The sequence below is a fragment of the Coregonus clupeaformis genome, chromosome 24 (genome assembly GCF_020615455.1).
Source record: "Coregonus clupeaformis isolate EN_2021a chromosome 24, ASM2061545v1, whole genome shotgun sequence".
NCBI lineage: Eukaryota > Metazoa > Chordata > Actinopteri > Salmoniformes > Salmonidae > Coregonus > Coregonus clupeaformis.
Genome location: NC_059215.1, coordinates 17,570,058 through 17,593,713, shown reverse-complemented (window position 1 = coordinate 17,593,713; position 23,656 = coordinate 17,570,058). Strand labels below are relative to the sequence as shown.

Genomic DNA, 23,656 nt, shown 5'->3' with positions numbered 1-23,656 from the left:
TTGTCTGATAACCACTACATTGTCTTATGGGAAGAATATATGGAAGTATGGAGAATGTTTTGGTAAGACAACGGTAACATTTGCTTTAAGGTATAGCTTATAAAGGTTGTATAAGTAGTGTATAAATCAATAGTAAACATTACAGCAACATTAGCTTACTATTTGGCAAGCGTCAGTTATACCTATTTACGTCTAATTTATAAACTATTAAAGCCCTGTTAAAGTCCTGTTTAACGTTGTAAAGTGTTACGAAGATCACCTTAACTTTGGCCTTAAAGTGAAACTGGATCACTAATTAGTGTGTTATTATGTTTATCTTCAGGCCGTCAGTCAAGAGGATGATGGCAGTCGTTGACGTCACAGCAGTAAACATCACTGATCTTGTTTTTAGGTGTTTTAATCTTTTCTGTGAAGTATCCTGATCTGACCTCGGTACAAACATACCAACCCCAATCACTCACTCATTCTCAAACCCTTTACAACCATGTCTTTAGTTGTGTAACCCCAGACAGGAATTTATATACACTTGTCCATAATCAATCATCATCAACTCCAATATCTAAGTCATTCTGTTGTGGCTGTTTTCCTTTTGGATCAATGCAGTGAGGTGAAAATTTTATAATTGATGAATGTTTCCAGAGCAGGTTGACGTTTCTCATGAGTCTTATCCTGGAGGCCGAACTGAGCGATTTCCCCTTAGATAGGCCAGCTGCAAAGTCAAAATTGGCTATATTGTCAAAGAATTCATGAAAACAAAAATTTGCTTTTTGGTCTTAATTTAAGATTAGGGTTAGCAGTGTGGTTAATGTTAGGGTTAGATTGTATGACTTTGTGGCTGTGCTAGCTAGTGACCACTCTGCAGAGCTGCCTACAGAACAAGATTCATGATGATAAACGCTAACCTGCGTTTCCAGAGGTCTAGTCATAACAGTCACAATGGAATAGCAATAGTAATGTAATCAAGTCACCTTTCAGTGGTGGCAGGAAATAAAGTAATTTAGCTGGCATTGCCAGCTTTAGCTTTAGCTGGCATCATGTCCTTTTCAATGCCCCTGCTGTTTACTGTTGGGTCCAGCCAGTCCCAGCAGGCCAAATAAAGGCCTTCTTCATTCATTCATCCCCTTCTGGAGCTGAAACACATTCACAGGATTAACACCACATTTCAGGTTGATGTTGCACCTTCAGAAAATGTCAGCAGCATTTTGGCCGTGCCTTTGTGGAAAAAAGGTAGTTTGGAGAGGGAATTAACCATCCCCATCTCTGTCTGAGATATTTCAGTACTCTGCTTCATCTCCCCCACCTCTCCCCAACCAGTCTCCCCCACCTCCTCCCTGTCTCCCCCTCCTCCCCCTGTCTCCCCCACCTCTCCCCGTCTACCCCACCTCCCCGTCTTCCCCACCTCCCCCATCTTCCCCACCTCCCCCTGCCTCCCCTGTCTCCCCCCACCTCCCCTGTCTACCCCACCTCCCCCGTCTTCCCCACCTCCCCCATCTTCCCCACCTTCCCCGTCTCCCCCGTCTCCCCCACCTCCCCTGTCTGCCTCACCTTTCCCGGGATAAATAACTGTGAAAAACCGGTAAATTATAATAAATTATTTATATGAACAGCATGGCGTGAAATGCAACTGTTAAATTATATGCACTGTTTAAATCTGTCTTCTCTATGGCTTCTGCATGATGAATCATCAATGCTCAGGGTGGGGACAGACAGCCCATCTCAGTATGGAGCACTGTTCACAATGCATATAGACCTATCATCTCATCATGGTAACTTTTTTTCTTGTGACAGGTAGGCCTACATTTGCTGCAGCATAGTCTAAGCTGCAGTAATATAAAGACATAATGCCTGTCTAACTTCCCCATCTCCATCTGGCTTTACATTTTTTAATTGTAAAGATTGTATTTATTTATTGCAGCTGCAGAGTTTTAAAACAGCCTATCACTCAAATATAGTTGCTTTAAATCAGTGCACGAGCGAGCACTCTCTCGCAGTCTTTCTCTCTCCACCAACTCCATTCAAATTGCATCCAAAAAGCTAGACTAGAATAGCTTGCTGGACATTATTTTTTTGTTGTTGCATTTCTTATACCAATAGACTATTCGAAGAGCGACGCAAGCTCTTGTTTGCTGAATGTTAAATATAGCAACCAATAGAACTCACGGGTAGTTTGAAAGAAGAGCGAACACGCGATGGTGGTAGGCTATAGCAGTTACTTATTCAGACCCATAACCAATCAATCTTCGTGAAGAGAAGTTAAAACCTTCTGCATCTAATTCTAGTCCTATATTATTATTATTTTTATAATATATATATATATATATATATATATATATATATATATATAAATGTTTAGGTGGTAGATCAGCTTTATTATTGCAGATAGATTGTGCCTTACATCAATGTAATTGTCTGCATCATTTCCAATCCCCCATATATACACTACCGTTCAAAAGTTTGGGGTCACTTAGAAATGTCCTTGTTTTCGAAAGAAAAGCCATTTTTTGTCCATTAAAATAACATCAAATTGATCAGAAATACAGTGTAGACATTGTTAATGTTGTAAATGGCTATTGTAGCTGGAAATGGCTGATTTTTAATGGAATATCTACATAGGCGTACAGAGGACCATTATCAGCTACCATCAGTCCTGTGTTCCAATGGCACGTTGTGTTTGCTAATCCAAGTTTATCATTTTAAAAGGCTAATTGATCATTAGAAAACCCTTTTGCAATTATGTTAGCACAGCTGAAAACTGTTGTGCTGATTAAAGAAGCAATAAAACTGGCCTTCTTGAGACTAGTTGAGTATCTGGTGCATCAGCAATTGTGGGTTCGATTACAAGCTCAAAATGGCCAGAAACAAATAACTTTCTTCTGAAACTCGTCAGTCTATTCTTGTTCTGAGAAAGGAAGGCTATTCCATGCGAGAAATTGCTAAGAAACTGAAGATCTCGTACAACGCTGTGTACTACTCCCTTCACAGAACAGCGCAAACTGGCTCTAACCAGAATAGAAAGAGGAGTGGGAGGCCCCGGTGCACAACTGAGCAAGAGGACAAATACATTAGAGTGTCTAGTTTGAGAAACAGACGCCTCACAGGTCCTCAACTGGCAGTTTCATTAAATAGTACCCGCAAAACACCAGTCTCAACATCAATAGTGAAGTGGCGACTCCAGGATGCTGACCTAGGCAGAGTTGCAAAGACTGGCCAATAAAAATAAAAGATTAAGATGGTCAAAAGAACACAGACACTGGATTTTTCAATTGCTGATGCTCCAGATAATCAACTAGTCTCAAGAAGGCCAGTTTTATTTCTTCTTTAATCAGCACAACAGTTTTCAGCTGTGCTAACATAATTGCAAAAGGGTTTTCTAATGATCACTTAGCATTTTAAAATGATAAACTTGAATTAGCAAACACAACGTGCCATTGGAACACAGGACTGATGGTTGCTGATAATGGGCCTCTGTACGCCTACGTAGATATTCCATTAAAAATCAGCCGTTTCCAGCTACAATAGCCATTTACAACATTAACAATGTCTACACTGTATTTCTGATCAATTTTATGTTATTTAAATTGACAAAAAAATGGCTTTTCTTTCTAAAACATTTCTAAGTGACCCCAAACCTTTGAACGGTAGTGTATATATTTTTGTAAATATATACAGTGCATTCAGAAAGTATTCAGACCCCTTGACCTTTTCCACATTTTGTTACGTTACAGCCTTATACTAAAATTGATTAAATTAAATGTTTTCCTCATCAATCTACACATAATACCCCATAATGACAAAGTGAAAACAGGTTTACATTTTTTTTAGCTCAGGTGCATCCTGTTTCCATTGATCATCCTTGAGATGTTTTTACAACTTGATTGGACTCCACCTGTGGTAAATTCAATTGATTGGACATGATTCGGAAATGCACACACCTGTCTATATAAGGTCCCACAGTTGACAGTTCATGTCAGAGCAAAAGGTCGAAGCAATTGTCCGTAGAGCTCAGAGACAGGATTGTGTCGAGGCACAGATTACATTTACATTTACATTTACATCATTTAGCAGACACTCTTATCCACAAATTGGTGCATTCAACTTATGATAGCCAGTGGGACAACCACTAGTTTTTTATTTTGTTTTTGTTTTTTATGGGAGAGGGGGGGGTGTAGAAGGATTATTTGTATACTACTCCAGGTATTCCTTAAAGAGGTAGGGTTTCAAGTGTCTCCGGAAGGTGGTCAGTGACTCCGCTGTCCTGGCGTCGTGGGGGAGCTTGTTCCACCATTGGGGTGCCAGAGCAGCGAATAGCTTTGATTGGGCTGAGCGGGAACTGTGCTTCCGTAGAGGCTAGCAGGCCAGAGGTGGATGAACGTAGTGCCCTCGTTTGGGTGTAGGGTCTGATCAGAGCCTGAAGGTAAAGGGGTGCCGTTCCCCTCACAGCTCCGTAGGCAAGCACCATGGTCTTGTAGTAGATGCGAGCCTCAACTGGAAGCCATTGGAGTGTGCGGAGGAGCGGGGTGACATGAGAGAACTTGGGAAGGTTGAACACCAGACGGGCTGCAGCGTTCTAGATAAGTTGTAGGGGTTTAATGGCACAGGCAGGGAGCCCAGCCAACAGCGAGTTGCAGTAATCCAGACGGGAGATGACAAGTGCCTGGATTAGGACCTGTGCCGCTTTCTGTGTAAGGTAGGGTCGTACTCTGCGAATGTTGTAGAGCATGAACCTGCAGGATCGGGTCACCGCTTTGATGTTAGCGGAGAACGACAGGGTGTTGTCCAGGGTCACGCCAAGGTTCTTTGCACTCTGGGAGGAGGACACAATGGAGTTGTCAACCGTGATGGCGAGATTATGGAGCGGGCAGTCCTTCCCCGGGAGGAAGAGCAGCTCCTCTGGAAGGGTACCAAAAACTGTCTGCAGCATTGAAGGTCCCCAACAACACAGTGGCCTCCATCATTCTTAAATGTAAGAAGTTTGGAACCACCAAGACTCTTCCTAGAGCTGGCCGCCCGCACAAACTGAGCAATCGGGGGAGATGTGCCTTGGTCAGGGAGATGACCAAGAACCCGATGGTCACTCTGACAGAGCTCCAGAGTTCCTCTGTGGAGATGGGAGAACCTTCCAGCACTCCACCAATCAGGCCTTTATGGTAGAGTGGCCAGACAGAAGCCACTCCTCAGTAAAAGGCACATGACAGCCTGCTTGGAGTTTGCCAAAAGGCACCTAAAAGACTCAGACTATGAGAAACAAGATTCTCTGGTGTGATGAAACCAAGATTGAAGTCTTTGGCCTGAATGCCAAGCGTCGCGTCTGGAGGAAACCTGGCAGGCACCATCACTATAGTGAAGCATGGTGGTGGCAGCATCATGCTGTGGGGATCCTTGATGAAAACCTGCTCAGGACCTCAGACTGGGGCGAAGGTTCACCTTCCAACAGGACAACGACCCTAAGCACACAGCCAAGACAACGCAGGAGTGGCTTCGTGACAAGTCTCTGAATGTCCTTGAGTGTCCCAGCCAAGACTTGAACCCAGTGTTTTTATTTTTAATCAATTTGCAAACATTTCTAAAAAACCTTTTTTGCTTTGTCATTATAGGGTATTGTGTGTAGATTGATGAGGGGAATAAAATAATTTAATCAATTTTAGAATAAGGCTGTAACGTAACAAAGTGTGGAACAAGTCAAGGGATCTGAATACTTTCCGAATGCACTGTATATATAAAAATATATATTCTTATTTTCCCCTAACCCTACCACCCCTCCCCTAATTGGAGTAAACAAATGTACAACAACACTTCGGCTTCTACTTCCAGCTCATACATACTATATACATTTGATGGACACAGTATATTTTACAATAGTTATCGTTTGTTTGTTTTTAGTCCCATCCTTCAGCTACCCTCAATCCCTCCCATCTATCGCTGAAGACCATCCAGTTTTGATTTCTATTTGCCATATATTTTTCAACTGTGCTGTGATGTTTCACAAAAGTTCTGAACCTTTCTATTCTCATAGTTTCTGAAGATTGTAAATTAAAGATACACATTTTTGCTAAGAGTATTATTATATTTTTGATCAATTGACTATGAATTTTCAAATCACCCAGCACTGCAGAGTTAGCTCCAGGGAAATGTTGGAATTCTTCAGCCATGAACCTGCGACCAAGGCCATGAACTTGGGGTGAGACATTCTTACTAATCTGTTAGAAAACCAGTTTAAATTTAAGTATAACTTTTGTATGACTGAAGCCTTTAGTGAGAGGTCTAATGCTTTAATATTTAATCATTTCTGCCCTCCGAATTCATATTCATTATATAAATAGGCCCGTTTAGTTTTGTCAGGCTTACCGTTCGAAATAAAATTGAATATTTTTTGCTAACTTTCTATTAAAATGTATTGTAGTGAGATAATGTATTTATTTCGGGATATGAATACCGAATATGTCCACTTCACCGTCAGACCATTTTAATGGTAAACTATACGGTAATGTAAAAGTTAAACATTTTAGTGATCTAATACATAATATAGTACATCCAGAGAGGTTAGAAAAATTATATAGATCCTCTAAGAGGCTGTGGATGGATCCAAATTGTGGATTTAAAAGAAAACATGAATACAATGACAGCGTACAATGTGTACAATGACACCTTTGTTTTTAAGCCCTGGATTTCTAGCCCCTTGATAATATTGTTGGATCTGATTTTAATAGCTAACATTTCGATGGCCATAATAAATAAATATGCCGATAGTTGACAACCTTGTTTTACTCCTCTTGACAGTTTAATACTTTATGAGAAGTAGCCATTATTTACTATTTTACACCTAGGGTTACTATACATAACCTTAAACCGTTGTATAAGAGATTCTCCAAAATTAAAATATTCTAGGCATTTATATATAAATTCCAGTCGTACTTTATCAAAAGCCTTTTCAAAGTCAGCTATGAATACCAGGCCTGGTTTCCCAGATTTGTCATAGTGTTCTATTGTTTTAGTACTTGTCATATATTATCTCCAATGTATCGTCCATGTAAAAAGCCTGTCTGATTAGGATGAATAATATCCGACAATAAATGTGCTATGCATTTAATCAAACGATTATATTAATCTGACTATCCACAATAATCACATTATTGTGTGCATGTAACCGTATTCATTGGAAGGGTAGTATATTAATTGAAGGGTGGTATATTAATGGGAGGGTAGTATATTAATTAAAGGGTGGTATATTAATTAAATGGTAGTATATTAATGGAAGGGTAGTATATTAATGGAAGGGTAGTATATTAATGGAAGGGTGGTATTTCATTGCAAGTGGAGCTAATGTATTTACAGCATTGCAGAATTGACCAATAAATAAACGAAATAGTAAAAAATTACCAATAAATATAGGAAGCTGTAACTTCCAATAGCCCTCAGAACCTTGGTTAGCCTAGCCTAGCATCTCAATGCTCCCTCATGTGCTCTGTCCAGCTTTCTCTCCCTCCCTCCTCTCGTTCCCTTTCTTAATTCCCCTCTCCCCTGTGCTGTTGTTAGGGCACTTTCCACTTAGTACTCTCATGTCTCCCAATCTATTCACAGTTGTGTTCAAACATTACGTTCCTGGGACATTGGGAAATAATATTCTTGTGGCGACTTTTGGGGATTTTAGATCCCCACAAGGATAGAAGAACCAATCCACACACATACACACACACACCCTCCCTCCCTCCCCCAGGGCTCTCTAGCCTAAATCCCTTACTTACCCTGACAGTTTAGAGAGAACGTGACCGCAATGATACACTGCCCTAATACTCTCTAGTGAATACTGTCACATTGCTTCCACTTTGTGGTGCACCCGCATCCTCTCCCTTCCCACAAACACCTCTCTGCTTGCCAAGTGAAGGAGAGAGGGAGAGAGGGAGAGGAGGATTGGTCACCCAGGGTGAGTAGGGAGAGGGCCCAGTCCCTGCAGAGAATTACAATCAGTTGGTCTGCGCTGCGCTGAGACTCTCTGAGTGAGTGTGTGACACTGCTTCTCTGCGCAGCTCTCTCTAAAACCATATGCATTTCGTAAATACATCATGATCGTACTCTGCTGACTCACGAGAAGAGTCTTTACCGGAAACTCACACCTGGGTCTAATTAGCATTAGCTATCTTTCAAATACACTAGCTGCCCTGGATTGGGCTTGCCTGGCGCAATGGAACCAATGGAATTGTCCCAAAAGTTCCAAGCCCACCCAGCTGACACTCCAGCCAGGCTTAATCAAATTTAGCGTTTTTGAAAGATTATAAATACTACTTGAACCCAGGTCTGCTAAGAGTCAGCCACACTCCGGAAAACCTTGTAAAGCTCCACTGTAATTATTAGGTCTATGTAAGTCTATATTCATGGGTTGCATGTTTCGTCACAATATTGCTTTGAACGTTCGTTTTGGACTGATGCCGACTGAGTATTCTACTCAATGCATCGTCAATGAGAGCTGATGGAAATTTCATCAAAAGTGCATTAGAGTGGCTTGGAAATACAATTAAATTCAAAAGGAGGCAAATAATTAGTAGGAAAAACTTTTGTCATAATTTTGATGTCGCCAGATTGACTGTAGATGCAGTATAACGTTAGCTAGCTAGCTAAGATTGAGGGGAGGCCACCGGATTTTAGCTAGCTAACGTTAGCATTGCTAGTTATTTTTGACGAACTTTGCTAGCTAATGACAACATTGACATCTGGCTAAAGTAAATCTGATGACATAATAATGCTGGCAAAGTCGTTTCTTGCTAAATATTTGACTACTTTAGCAATGTCATCGTATTTCCAGGCACTATAGGATTAATTTAGACAAAACAGTAGTTAGCCTCCGTCCAGAATGACTGGATTTATCACCACTTTAGGGCGCTACTATGGTGCTGCCGGTAGAGGGCGGCTTGAGCACGTTCATAACAATGGCATGACAAGACGAGTGACGGAGGTGCAACCTATGAACAGTACCACTTTATCAAACCGCCCACAAAATATGACAAATTTGTCCCAAACGAAGTACACTCCTGATCCAAGAAATATATTCAGTAGTGATCCACTAGCCTGTTTTCTGTTCAGTTAAAATACAACATTAATGCCTTTACAGAAATACAAGTACAGGAATGCAGTATACTGGTTTGGTTTTAGGGGAAAACATTCTCCAAAAAGAACTAGAAAAACTAAATGTTGGTAATAGCACATTGTCTGTGTTTTGTCTTTTCCAGATCCGAAGACGTGTAGTCCTAAGCAGTTTGTGTGTAAAGACCAGGTGACCTGCATCTCTAAAGGATGGCGCTGCGATGGAGAGAAGGATTGTCCAGATGGGTCGGACGAGTCGTCTGATATCTGTAAGTACAGTTTAGGGCTGTCCTCTACTAAAACAAATATTGGTAGACAGAGAGTCGTCTGTTCTTTAGACCAATCGATTGGTTTAAGTGTTTAAATGTGTATTTTTCCATATATAGACACATCCTATGTGTTTTAATTAAATCAACTATATGCACTGAGCTTGTCTGATGCTATAAGCACACTGTTTTTTGTTTTTTGTTTTTTTGGGTGTGTAGATCAGCTTAATATTGCAGATAGATTGTAACTTCCATCAATGTAATTGTCTGCATCACTTCCAATCCCCCATGTTTTTTATATATACAGTGGGGAGAACAAGTATTTGATACACTGCCGATTTTGCAGGTTTTCCTACTTACAAAGCATGTAGAGGTCTGTAATCTTTATCATAGGTACACTTCAACTGTGAGAGACGGAATCTAAAACAAAAATCCAGAAAATCACATTGTATGATTTTTAAGTAATCATTTGCATTTTATTGCATGACATAAGTATTTGATCACCTACCAACCAGTAAGAATTCCGGCTCTCACAGACCTGTTAGTTTTTCTTTAAGAAGCCCTGTTTGAACTCATTACCTGATTTAAAAGACACCTGTCCACACACTCAATCAAACAGACTCCAACCTCTCCACAATGGCCAAGACCAGAGAGCTGTGTAAGGACATCAGGGATAAAATTGTAGACCTGCACAAGGCTGGAATGGGCTACAGGACAATAGGCAAGCAGCTTGGTGAGAAGGCAACAACTGTTGGCGTAATTATTAGAAAATGGAAGAAGTTCAAGATGACAGTCAATCACCCTCGGTCTGGGGCTCCATGCAAGATCTCACCTTGTGGGGCATCAATTATCATGAGGAAGGTGAGGGATCAGCCCAGAACTACACAGCAGGACCTGGTCAATGACCTGAAGAGAGCTGGGACCACAGTCTCAAAGAAAACCATTAGTAACACACAACGCCGTCATGTATTAAAATCCTGCAGTGCACGCAAGGTCCCCCTGCTCAAGCCAGCGCATGTCCAGGCCCGTCTGAAGTTTGCCAATGACCATCTGGATGATCCAGAGGAGGAATGGGAGAAGGTCATGTGGTCTGATGAGACAAAAATAGAGCTCTTTGGTCTAAACTCCACTCGCCGTGTTTGGAGGAAGAAGAAGGATGAGTACAACCCCAAGAGCACCATCCCAACCGTGAAGCATGGAGGTGGAAACATCATTCTTTGGGGATGCTTTTCTGCAAAGGGGACAGGATGACTGCACCGTATTGAGGGGAGGATGGATGGGGCCATGTATCGCGAGATCTTGGCCAACAACCTCCTTCCCTCAGTAAGAGCATTGAAGATGGGTTGTGGCTGGGTCTTCCAGCATGACAACAACCCGAAACACACAGCCAGGGAAACTAAGGAGTGGCTCCGTAAGAAGCATCTCAAGGTCCTGGAGTGGCCTAGCCAGTCTCCAGACCTGAACCCAATAGAAAATCTTTGGAGAGCGCTGAAAGTCTGTATTGCCCAGCGACAGCCCCGAAACCTAAAGGATCTGGAGAAGGTCTGTATGGAGGAGTGGGCCAAAATCCCTGCTGCAGTGTGTGCAAACCTGGTCAAGACCTACAGGAAACGTATGATCTCTGTAATTGCAAACAAAGGTTTCTGTACCAAATATTAAGTTCTGCTTTTCTGATGTATCAAATACTTATGTCATGCAATAAAATGCAAATTAATTACTTAAAAATCATGCAATGTGATTTTCTGGATTTTTGTTTTAGATTCTGTCTCTCACAGTTGAAGTGTACCTATGATAAAAATTACAGACCTCCACATGCTTTGTAAGTAGGAAAACCTGCAAAATCGGCAGTGTATCAAATACTTGTTCTCCCCACTGTATACTCCCCTTTATTGCTTTTCAACACCGCCATCCTTTCCCTACTTGGGGTAAATTATCTATCTACATTTTATGGACATTTTATAAGCACACTGTTTGATTAAATAATTAATACACAGATTACTAGAGGGAGTCCGACCGCAATTGATTTAATTGTGCCAGGCTGGGCTCAGACTTGCTGCGCTGTGTTAAAAACAATGACAGCGAGTGACTGTGTCTCGCTCTCCTCCCTGCTGCAGCGACCACCACAGAACATCATCAGTGTGTATCGCGCTGTCCGTGTTGCTGAAGATGCAACATAATTACAGCCATTTCTGACTCAAAAGTTGTGTTACTGAAATCCCTCATTTGTTTAAGAAAAACATTCCCTATTCCCTCAACCCTTGCTCTCTTTACGTGACACTTACAGTGGGGAGAACAAGTATTTGATACACTGCCGATTTTGCAGGTTTTCCTACTTACAAAGCATGTGGAGGTCTGTACTTTTTATCATAGGTACACTTCAACTGTGAGAGACGGAATCTAAAACAAAAATCCAGAAAATCACATTGTATGATTTTTAAGTAATTAATTTGCATTTTATTGCATGACATAAGTATTTGATACATCAGAAAAGCAGAACTTAATATTTGGTACAGAAACCTTTGTTTGCAATTACAGCGATCATACGTTTCCTGTAGGTCTTGACCAGGCTTGCACACACTGCAGCAGGGATTTTGGCCCAGTCCTCCATACAGAACTTCTCCAGATCCTTCAGGTTTCAGGGCTGTCGCTGGGCAATACGGACTTTCAGCTCCCTCCAATTATTCTATATTGGGTTCAGGTCAGGAGACTGGCTAGGCCACTCCAGGACCTTGAGATGTTTCTTACGGAGCCACTCCTTAGTTGCCCTGGCTGTGTGTTTCGGTCATTGTCATGCTGGAAGACTCAGCCACGACCCATCTTCAATGCTCTTACTGAGGGAAGGAGGTTGTTGGCCAAGATCTTGCGATACATGGCCCCATCCATCCTCCCCTCAATACGGTGCAGTCGTCCTTTCCCCTTTGCAGAAAAGCATCCCCAAATAATGATGTTTCCACCTCCATGCTTCACGGTTGGGATGGTGTTCTTGGGGTTGTACTCATCCTTCATCTTCCTCCAAACATGGCGAGTGGAGTTTAGACCAAAAAGCTCTATTTTTGTCTCATCAGACCACATGACCTTCTCCCATTCCTCCTCTGGATCATCCAGATGGTCATTGGCAAACTTCAGACAGGCCTGGACGTGCGCTGGCTTGAGCAGGGGGACCTTGCGTGCGCTGCAGGATTTTAATCCATGACGGCGTAGTGTGTTACTAATGGTTTTCTTTGAGACTGTGGTCCCAGCTCTCTTCAGGTCATTGACCAGGTCCTGCCGTGTAGTTCTGGGCTGATCCCTCACCTTCCTCATGATCATTGATGCCCCACGAGGTGAGATCTTGCATGGAGCCCCAGACCGAGGGTGATTGACCGTCATCTTGAACTTCTTCCATTTTCTAATAATTGCGCCAACAGTTGTTGCCTTCTCACCAAGCTGCTTGCCTATTGTCCTGTAGCCCATCCCAGCCTTGTGCAGGTCTACAATTTTATCCCTGATGTCCTTACACAGCTCTCTGGTCTTGGCCATTGTGGAGAGGTTGGAGTCTGTTTGATTGAGTGTGTGGACAGGTGTCTTTTATACAGGTAACGAGTTCAAACAGGTGCAGCTAATACAGGTAATGAGTGGAGAACAGGAGGGCTTCTTAAAGAAAAACTAACAGGTCTGTGAGAGCCGGAATTCTTACTGGTTGGTAGGTGATCAAATACTTATGTCATGCAATAAAATGCAAATTAATTACTTAAAAATCATACAATGTGATTTTCTGGATTTTTGTTTCCGTCTCTCACAGTTGAAGTGTACATATGATAAAAATTACAGACCTCTACATGCTTTGTAAGTAGCAAAACCTGCAAAATCGGCAGTGTATCAAATACTTGTTCTCTCCACTGTATATGCATCGCATCTACGTGACCAATAGGGCCTGACCTACAGTGAGGGAAAAACGTATTTGATCCCCTGCTGATTTTGTACGTTTGCCCACTGACAAAGAAATGATCAGTCTATAATTTTAATGGTAGGTTTATTTGAACAGTGAGAGACAGAATAACAACAAAACAATCCAGAAAAACGCATGTCAAAAATGTTATAAATTGATTTGCATTTTAATGAGGGAAATAAGTATTTGACCCCCTCTCAATCAGAAAGATTTCTGGCTCCCAGGTGTCTTTTATACAGGTAACGAGCTGAGATCTCAGCTTGTTACCTGTATAAAAGACACCTGTCCACAGCAGCAATCAATCAATCAGATTCCAAACTCTCCACCATGGCCAAGACCAAAGAGCTCTCCATGACAAGGATGTCAGGGACAAGATTGTAGACCTACACAAGGCTGGAATGGGCTACAAGACCATCGCCAAGCAGCTTGGCGGGAAGGTGACAACAGTTGGTGTGATTATTCGCAAATGGAAGAAACACAAAAATAACTGTCAATCTCCCTCGGCCTGGGGTTTCATGCAAGAGCACACCTTGTGGAGTTGCAATGATCATGAGAACGGTGAGGAATCAGCCCAGAACTACACAGGAGGATCTTGTCAATGATCTCAAGGCAGCTGGGACCATAGTCACCAAGAAAACAATTGGTAACACACTACGCCGTGAAGGACTGAAATCCTGCAGCGCCCGCAAGGTCCCCCTGTTCAAGAAAGCACATATACAGGCCCGTCTGAAGTTTGCCAATGACCATCTGAATGATTCAGAGGAGAACTGCGTGAAAGTGTTGTGGTCAAATGAGACCAAAATCGAGCTCTTTGGCATCAACTCAACTCGCCGTGTTTGGAGGAGGAGTAATGCTGCCTATGACCCCAAGAACACTATCCCCACCGTCAAACATGGAGGTGGAAACATTATGCTTTGGGGGTGTTTTTCTGCTAAGGGGACAGGACAACTTCACCGCATCAAAGGGACGATGGATGGCGCCATGTACCGCCAAATCTTGGGTGAGAACCTCCTTCCCTCAGCCAGGGCATTGAAAATGGGTCGTGGATGGGTATTCCAGCATGACAATGACCCAAAACACACGGCCAAGGCAATAAAGGAGTGGCTCAAGAAGAAGCACATTAAGGTCCTGGAGTGACCTAGCCAGTCTCCAGACCTTAATCCCATAGAAAATCTGTGGAGGGAGTTGAAGGTCGAGTTGCTAAACGTCAGGCTCGAAACCTTAATGACTTGGAGAAGATCTGCAAAGAGGAGTGGGACAAAATCCCTCCTGAGATGTGTGCAAACCTGTTGGCCAACTACAAACTACAAGTCTGACCTCTGTGATTGCCATCAAGGGTTTTGCCACCAAGTACTAAATCATGTTTTGCAGAGGGGTCAAATACTTATTTCCCTCATTAAAATGCAAATCAATTTATAACATTTTTGACGTGTTTTTTTTTTTTTTTTTTGTTATTCTGTCTCTCACTGTTCAAAGAAACCTACCATTAAAATTATAGACTGATCATGTCTTTGTCAGTGGGAAAATGAACAAAATCAGCAGGGGATCAAATACTTTTTTTCCCTCACTGTATAGCATATCATAATCACATCAATAAATTGGTTATAACAAACTCCGAACACTGGGACCTTGGACCAGTGGCAGAGTAGTATGCTAGCTAATGTTATGCTGTATGATGACATGAACGAATGAATGATTGATTGATACAGTACTGTAGCCTATATAAGTATTGAAATAAGTTACGGTATTAAGACTAAACAGGATGCGCTCTTAGGCCTACAGCTCGATGGTGGTTATACAAGGCTTCTATACTAAGCCTACTAATGATAATGACGTTACTTATTATTATTATAATGATGATCATAACAATAATAGTAAAAATAGCAATAAGGAGATCAAGAAAAAGGAGGGTTGTTATTATTATTATAAATATAATGTTTCTGACAATTTGGAACAGTGTAAACAACACTAAATCCATTATAAATAATACCAGAGAGGCTGTTCTAAAAAAAAAAAAAAGTGTAACGCCTTTATTACACAATAGCAAAGATTAAAAACAGACACATTTGTGAAATTGTTTATCCGACTTGTTGTGGTTGCATGAGGCTCTGGTCACGGAATCAGTAGGCTATTAAAACAAACACTCAAACAGGCAACAGAAGCAGGATTTGTCTTATTTCTGTAGATATATATTGATGATTTATAAAGCCAGGCACATTTAACAGTTTGGCTATTGATTATAGACCTAGTTAAGTTGGAGTTTCCTCTCCTCACTTTTCATAGACAATTAAGGCAAGGGCTGTTTTCTTGTCTCCTAACTCCGTTGCTGCCTCCACCGCATTGTTCTCAACACCAATATGCTGGTTAACTTTGCTATTATGCACATATCAACATGGTCTAGGAAAAGGCGCCAATTCAACAGCGCACTGATGTGTTTCAGAACCACGGACAGCGACCGCTATCCAACGCGGGAGAAAGCACATTTGTTATAAAATAATAAAAATGGTATTAGTGTGCACCATTGTTCTTACGTAATATAACCATATACAATTTCAATAGCACATGTCTTAGACTGATCGACTGTGCCATCCCCACAGCCTCCACAATGGATGAGTCCACTCAGACAGGCCTCCACAATGGATGAGTCCACTCAGACAGGCCTCCACAATGGATCAGTCCACTCAGACAGGCCTCCACAATGGATCAGTCCACTCAGACAGGCACGAATCAGACAGGTGTCTTGTACACCATTAATGATTATTATGTAATTTTTTTGCGACTGCTCGACTAAAGAAATCTCGGTCGACCAACAGCCTAATGACCAAACAATCGACCAGTTGACTAAATGGGGTCAGCCCTGGTACAGTTAGCCTACAAGTTACGTGATATCTGATATCTGTAAGTACAGTTTCAGTACAACTCACTACAGCCAGCAGTGAGCAGGGTATGTCTCCTCAAATGACTTGTTTAACTTCTTGACAGGTGGCTGTAAAGCTTCTGTAGAACTATTCCCTGTGGTAGGTGCCCTCAGGATTGCTGTAGCCTATAGGACAGGGATCATCAACTAGCTTCCGTTTTACGGGCTCCTAACCAATTGTGCTATTTTGTGTGTTTTTGCGCATTGTTTGTAACTTATTTTGTACATAATGATGATGCTACCGTCTCTTATGACCGAAAAGATCTTCTGGATATCAGAACAACTACATCCGGTAAGACAAGGGGTGGGGGTGTGTGTCTATTTGTCAATAACAGCTGGTGCGCGATGTCTAATATTAATGTAGTCTTGAGGTATTGCTCGCCTGAGGTAGAGTAACTCATGAAAAGCTGTAGACCACACTATCTACCAAGAGAGTTTTATATCTACATTTTTCGTAGCCTCTATTTACCACCACAAACCGACGCTGGCACTAAGACCACACTCAACGAGCTATATGAGGCCATAAGCAAAGAAGAAAATGCTCATCCAGAAGTGGCGCTCCTAGTGGCTGGGAACTTTAATGCAGGCAAACTTAAATCCGTTTTACCTCATTTCTACCAGCATGTCACATGTGCAACCAGAGTAAAAAAAAAATCTAGACCACCTTTACTCCACACACAGAGACACATACAAAGCTCTCCCTCGCCCTCCATGTGGAAAATCTGACCATAATTCTATCCTCCTGATTCCTGTTTACAAGCAAAAACTAAAGCAGAAAGTACCAATGACTCGCTCAATATGGAAGTGGTCAGATGACGCGGATGCTACGCTACAGGACTGTTTTTCTAGCACAGACTGGAATATGTTCTGGGATTCATCCAATGGCATTTAGGAGTATACCACCTCAGTCATCGGCTTCATTAATAAATGCATCGATGACGTCGTCCCCACAGTGACCGTACTTACATATCCCAACCAGAAGCCATGGATTACAGGCAACATCTGCACTGAGCTAAAGGCTAGAGCTGCCGCTTTCAAAGAGCGGGACACTAATCCGGGCGCTTATAAGAAATCCCGCTATGCCCTCAGACGAACCATCAAACAGGCAAAGCGTCAATACAGGACTAAGATTGAATCCTGCTACACCGGCTCTGACGTTCGTCGGATGTGGCAAGGCTTGCAAACTATTACGGACTACAAAGTGAAACCCAGCCGTGAGCTGCCCAGTGACGCGAGCCTACCAGACGGGCTAAAAGCCTTTTATGCTCGCTTCGAGGCAAGCAACACTGAAGCATGCAAGAGAGCACCAGCTGTTCCAGACGACTGTGTGATCACGCTCTCCGTAGCTGATGTGAGCAAGACCTTTAAACAGGTCAACATTCACAAGTCCGCGGGGCCAGACGGATTACCAGGACGTGTACTCAGCATGCGGGGACCAACTAAATTACTACTGCCCCGTAGCACTCACATTGGTAGCCTTGAAGTGCTTTGAAAGGCTGGTCATGGCTCACATCAACACCATCATCCCTAGACCCTAGACCCCAATTTGCATACCGCCCCAACAGATCCACAGATTATGCAATCTCAATCGCACCCCACACTGCCGTTTCCCACCTGGACAAAAGGAACACCTATGTGAGAATGCTGTTAATTGACTACAGTTAAGCGTTCAACACCATAGTGCCCACAATGCTCATCACTAAGCTACGGACCCTGGGACTAAACACCTCCCTCTGCAACTGGATCCTGGACTTCCTGATGGACCACCCCCAGGTGGTAAGGGTAGGCAACAACACATCTGCCACTCTGATCCTCAAAACGGGGGCCCCTCAGGGGTGCGTGCTTAGTCCCCTCCTGTACTCCCTGTTAACCCACAACTGCGTGGCCAAGCACGATTCCAACATCATCATTAAGTTTGCTGACAACACAACGGTGGTAGGCCTGATCACCGACAACGATGAGACAGCCTATAGGGAGGAGGTCCGAGACCTGGCAGTGTGGTGCCAGGACAACAACCTCTCCCTCAACGTGAGCAAGACGAAGGAGATGATCGTGGACTACAGGAAAAGGAGGGCCGAACACGTCCCGATTCACATCAACAGGGCTGTAGTGGAGCGGGTAGAGTTTCAAGGTCCTTGGTGTCCACATCACCAACAACTATCATGATCCAAACACACAAAGACAGTTGGGAAGAGGGCACGACAACGCCCTTTCCCCCTCAGGAAACTGAAAAGATTTGGCATGGGTCCCCAGATCCTCTACAGCTGCACCATCGAGAGCATCCTGACCAGTTGCATCACTGCCTGGTATGACAACTGCTCGGCAACCGACCGTAATGCGCTAAAGATGGTAGTGCGTACAGCCCAGTACATCATTGGGGCCAAGCTTCCTGCCATCCAGGACCTATATACTAGGCGGTTTCAGAGAAAGGCCCCAAAAAATGTCAAAGACTCCAGTCACCCAAGTCATGGACTGTTCTCTCTGCTACCGCACGGCAAGCGGTACAGGAGCGCCAAGTCTAGATCCAAAAGGCTCCTTAACAGCTTCTACCCACAAGCCGTAAGACTGCTGATCTATTAATCAAATGGCCACCTGGACTATTTGCATTGACACCCCCCACCCCCCTTTGTTTTTACACTGCTGCTATTCGCTGTTTATTATCTATGCATAGTCACTTTACCACTACCTACATGTACAAATTACCTCAACTAACCTGTACCCCCGCACATTGACTCGGTACTGGTACCCCCTGTATATAGCCTCATTATTGTTATTTTATTGTGTTACTTTTGTAAAATAAATATTTTGTTTTACTTTAGTTTATTTAGTAAATATTTTCTGAACTCTTATTTTCTTAAAACTGCATTGGGCTTGTATGTAAGCATTTAACGTGAAGGTCTACACCTGTTGTATTCGGCGCATGTGACAATTACACATTTTAATTTATTTTATTTTATTTTATTTGAGATTCAGCCGTGGGCCGATTTTTTCTGGAGCGGATGGTCGGGGGGCCGGAACATAATTACAAATAATTTGTAGACTGCAAATTGACCACAATTGACTAAAACATAATCATTTCAAACCTTGCTTACATTTGTATACAATCATGTGTCTCGCTATTATGTGTGGGAATACTTGGGAACAGATTTCTGAAATGATAATCACTTGGAGCTGATTTCTTGTTGTGTTGTATGTCCAACAACAACCCTGCTATAGGACATTTGGTTTAGATGTTCTGATTGCTTTTTAGCGTCACTGACCTTCCTTCCCATTCAGCTCATCCACAGATGATATACAGTACAAACCATGGTGGCCATTTATTTGCGCTCACATAGCCATTTAATTAGCGCAGTAAAGAGATAAAGCCTTGTTCAGCCAGTGTAACATTGGTCAGGTTCTGCCCTCTCTGTCTGTCTGAAGGACACCAGTGTAGCATCTTCCCTGTCTGACTCTGCCCTGTCTGACTTCCATGTCTGGCCCGGCTGGGCTGGCTGTAATAGTCTAGTGGCTGTTATTCTCTAATGAAGTCCTGTTGTTTAGTCTGGCTGTTCAGAGGGATGTGTCTGCTCATGTCTAAACTCTGCCTCATCTCATCTGTGTGGTCTCTCTGAGAGGCTGGTCCCAGGCAAGACAATCCCATCTAACAGCCACCCTCTCCATCTCTGTTCTACACCCTAGAAACTCTCATCATGTACAGCCTCCCTGTGTTTGTATGTGTGTGGAGGAGGCTCCTAATGGCGACGACAAGTGTCTGTGTGCCACACCTCACATCTGTTAGGCCACGAACACTCTTCCTCCCAACAGTCAGTCTGGCATGGGGAGACGACTCATCAGACGAGTGGCTGACAGCCAGAATAACACCATTAAGTGCACACAGATGGGCCTTTTGGATTCAACATTTATGAAATAGCTCAGTGGAATGAATCCTCCTCTGTTGTTGTGCTGATAGCTAAACATAACATTAACATTGGTGTTGAAATAGAGAGAGGGAACTTTATATTGCTGTGTATATCATTGTGTCTGAGCTTGGATGCGTCTCCCATGGATAGGTCATCAAGTTCTCTGTTGCGTTCTGTTGTATACAAGCCTGGTTCCAGATCTAATTGTGCTGTCTTGCCAACTCCTATGGTCATTGGCGTGACTGTTACCATAGAAGTTGGCAAGACGGTACAAACAGATCTGGAACCAGGCTAATTGTATCCCATTTCCCTCTCTAGAGCTCCTATCTCTGGCAGTTCAACGAGTACACTGGATCCCCAGACCAACTTCTTACAAACGTTGGTTGCCTCAGTCTGGGTCAAACTGTGTTGACTGGAGATAAACTAGTTAGAGTTAAACTGTGGAAAATAGTCTCTCCTCCACTTCCTTCCTCTGTCTCGCTCCCACATTGGTGAAGCTGAACTTGATTGAGCTTGGCTGGCATACTGGGACCAATGGAATAAGCGCAAAATTATATGGAATAGTTCCATCTAGCTAGCACTCCAGGCAGGCTCAATAAAATATTTGAAGGTAAACAAATACTAGTTGAACCCAGGTCTGAAACGCAGCGGTTAAAAAAAGAAAAGCAGCAGGTTTCTCCATTCTTCCTCCTCCTCCTCCTCCTCCTCCTCCTCCTCCTGGGCTAACAGGGTCTTAAATAACATGTAGCCTGGCCGACATTCCTCCTAACTCCCTGTCCTCCTCGTCTAGACACAAACACACACACACAAACACACTCTCTCTCCTCCTAACTCCCTGTCTTCCTTGTCACGTCTAGACCGATTCAGTCTCCAACCCCATTCACTCTCCCCTCTCTGACTCCACTTTAACGACCGGCTGTATTTCTGCCTGCTTGAACGGCAATAGCTCAGATACACATGAAAACAGGAATAGATAGAACATTGCTTAGAGATGTACAAAAACATTCTAACATTCAAAATGGGTGAATATTTCCTTTAATGTTACCTCTGACTTTCACTGAGTTATAAACAAACAAAAAAAGATTTTGATTGAGTTTGTTAAATAATGAATTACTAATCCAAAAAACTACAATTGCTAATTTCTGATAAGCACAGTAAATCTATTTTGATGAAAAACTTCAGATAGTTATTACAATGATAGTCATTTCAAATGCTAGCATGAACAGAGACGGATTTCAATAGAAACACTGGCATGCAGATCTGTGGAGCATCGAGATCACCAGAGTGCTGGAGGTTCTTTTCAGTTCAATGGCAGCTGAAGGAACAGTAGTGACTGTGTGAAGGGTTTAATTTACCAGAACAGATCTTGATGTTCTGCTGTGGCTGAAACATTGCTCTCCACACAGTCCTCTTCAGCCAAATGAAACACTGCATTGTCTTTGTGGACAAATTACATAAGTAGTATGGACATTTCACTCACATCCAATTGGTTTGTAGCCTAACTGACGGGGGAGAAAAAAGCCGAATTTCAGATGAGTCTTTCGGGAGTTTGTCTTTTACTATTCATTTCAGTCTTCAAGCAGGCATATTATAAATTGTGTTTAAAATATTTGAAATCCAGGCAGGTTTGGGTACTAGAGACATCAGCCTGGGCCGTTCTCTCAGTCTCCCCTGCTTTAAAGCCAACAGCATAAGATGAGAGGCATTCGGTCCAACAGGCTGTAAACAATGAGGCCTCTCTCCCTCGACAGCAGCTCCAACACCAGATTAGATAACGGAGGTTCTAGCCCCTCTGTACTGTCCCACAGCCCCAGAACAGGACAGATATAACAACATAACAACCACGTATCAACCTAGTAGTTACTGGGCTATGTGGAGGCATTCAGTGGGATGTTTCAAGTCCCATACTATGCCTCATAACAGGACACATACAGTGTGGGAAAAAAGTATTTGATCCCCTGCTGATTTTGTACGTTTGTCCACTGACAAAGAAATGATCCGTATATAATTTTAATGGTAGTTTTATTTGAACAGTGAGAGACAGAATAACAACAACAAAATCCAGAAAAACGCATGTAAAAATTTTTATAAATTGATTTGCATTTTAATTAGGGAAATAAGTATTTGACCCCCTCTCAATCCAAAAGATTTCTGGCTCCCAGGTGTCTTTTATACAGGTAACGAACTGAGATTAGGAGCACACTCTTAAAGGGAGTGCTCCTAATCTCAGCTTCTTACCTGTATAAAAGACACCTGTCCACAGAAGCAATCAATCAATCAGATTCCAAACTCTCCAAAATGGCCAAGACCAAAGAGCTCTCCAAGGATGTCAGGGACAAGATTGTAGACCTACACAAGGCTGGAATGGGCTACAATACCATCAACAAGCAGCTTGGTGAGAAGGTGACAACAGTTGGTGCGATTATTCGCAAATGGAAGAAACACAAAAGAACTGTCAATCTCCCTCGGCCTGGGGCTCCATGCAAGATCTCACCTCGTGGAGTTGCAATGATCATGAGAACGGTGAGGAATCAGCCCAGAACTACACGGGAGGATCTTGTCAATGATCTCAAGGCAGCTGGGACCATAGTCACCAAGAAAACAATTGGTAACACACTACGCCATGAAGGACTGAAATCCTGCAGCGCCCGCAAGGTCCCCCTGCTCAAGAAAGCACATATACAGGCCCTTCTGAAGTTTGCCAATGAACATCTGAATGATTCAGAGGAGAACTGCGTGAAAGTGTTGTGGTCAGATGAGACCAAAATCGAGCTCTTTGGCATCAACTCAACTCGCCGTGTTTGGAGGAGGAGGAATGTTGCCTATTACCCCAAAAACACCATCCCCACCGTCAAACATGGAGGTGGAAACATTATGCTTTGGGGGTGTTTTTCTGCTAAGGGGACAGGACAACTTCACCGCATCAAAGGGACGATGGACAGGGCCATGTACCGTCAAATCTTGGGTGAGAACCTCCTTCCCTCAGCCAGGGCATTGAAAATGGGTCGTGGATGGGTATTCCAGCATGTCAATGACCCAAAACACATGGCCAAGGCAACAAAGGAGTGGCTCAAGAAGAAGCACATTACGGTCCCGGAGTGGCCTAGCCAGTCTCCAGACCTTAATCCCATAAAAAATCTGTGGAGGGAGCTGAAGATTTGTGTTGCCAAACGTCAGCCTCGAAACCTTAATGACTTGGAGAAGATCTGCAAAGAGGAGTGGGACAAAATCCCTCCTGAGATGTGTGCAAACCTGGTTGCCAACTACAAGAAACGTCTGACCTCTGTGATTGCCAACAAGGGTTTTGCCACCAAGTACTAAGGTCATGTTTTGCAGAGAGGTCAAATACTTATTTCCCTCATTAAAATGCAAATCAAATTATAACATTTTTGACATGCGTTTTTCTGGATTTTTTTGTTGTTATTCTGTCTCTCACTGTTCAAATAAACCTACCATTAAAATTATAGACTGATCATGTCTTTGTCAGTGGGCAAACGTACAAAATCAGCAGGGGATCAAATACTTAATTCCCTCACTGTACGTATAACCACATAACAACTCAACAGTCAAC

General features: G+C 42.8%; 1 protein-coding gene across 4 annotated transcripts in view; it reads left to right on the top strand.

Annotated features, from left to right (window-relative positions):
* LOC121537905 (low-density lipoprotein receptor-related protein 1-like) overlaps nt 1-23,656 on the top strand; it is a 211,359-nt gene that overhangs the window by 23,757 nt on the left and 163,946 nt on the right. For all 4 annotated transcript variants that reach the window (XM_045207075.1, XM_045207073.1, XM_045207074.1 and 1 more), the window contains exon 2: nt 9,222-9,344. In XM_045207075.1, the coding sequence (XP_045063010.1) occupies nt 9,222-9,344 (123 nt within the window). The remainder of the gene's footprint in view (nt 1-9,221; nt 9,345-23,656) is intronic.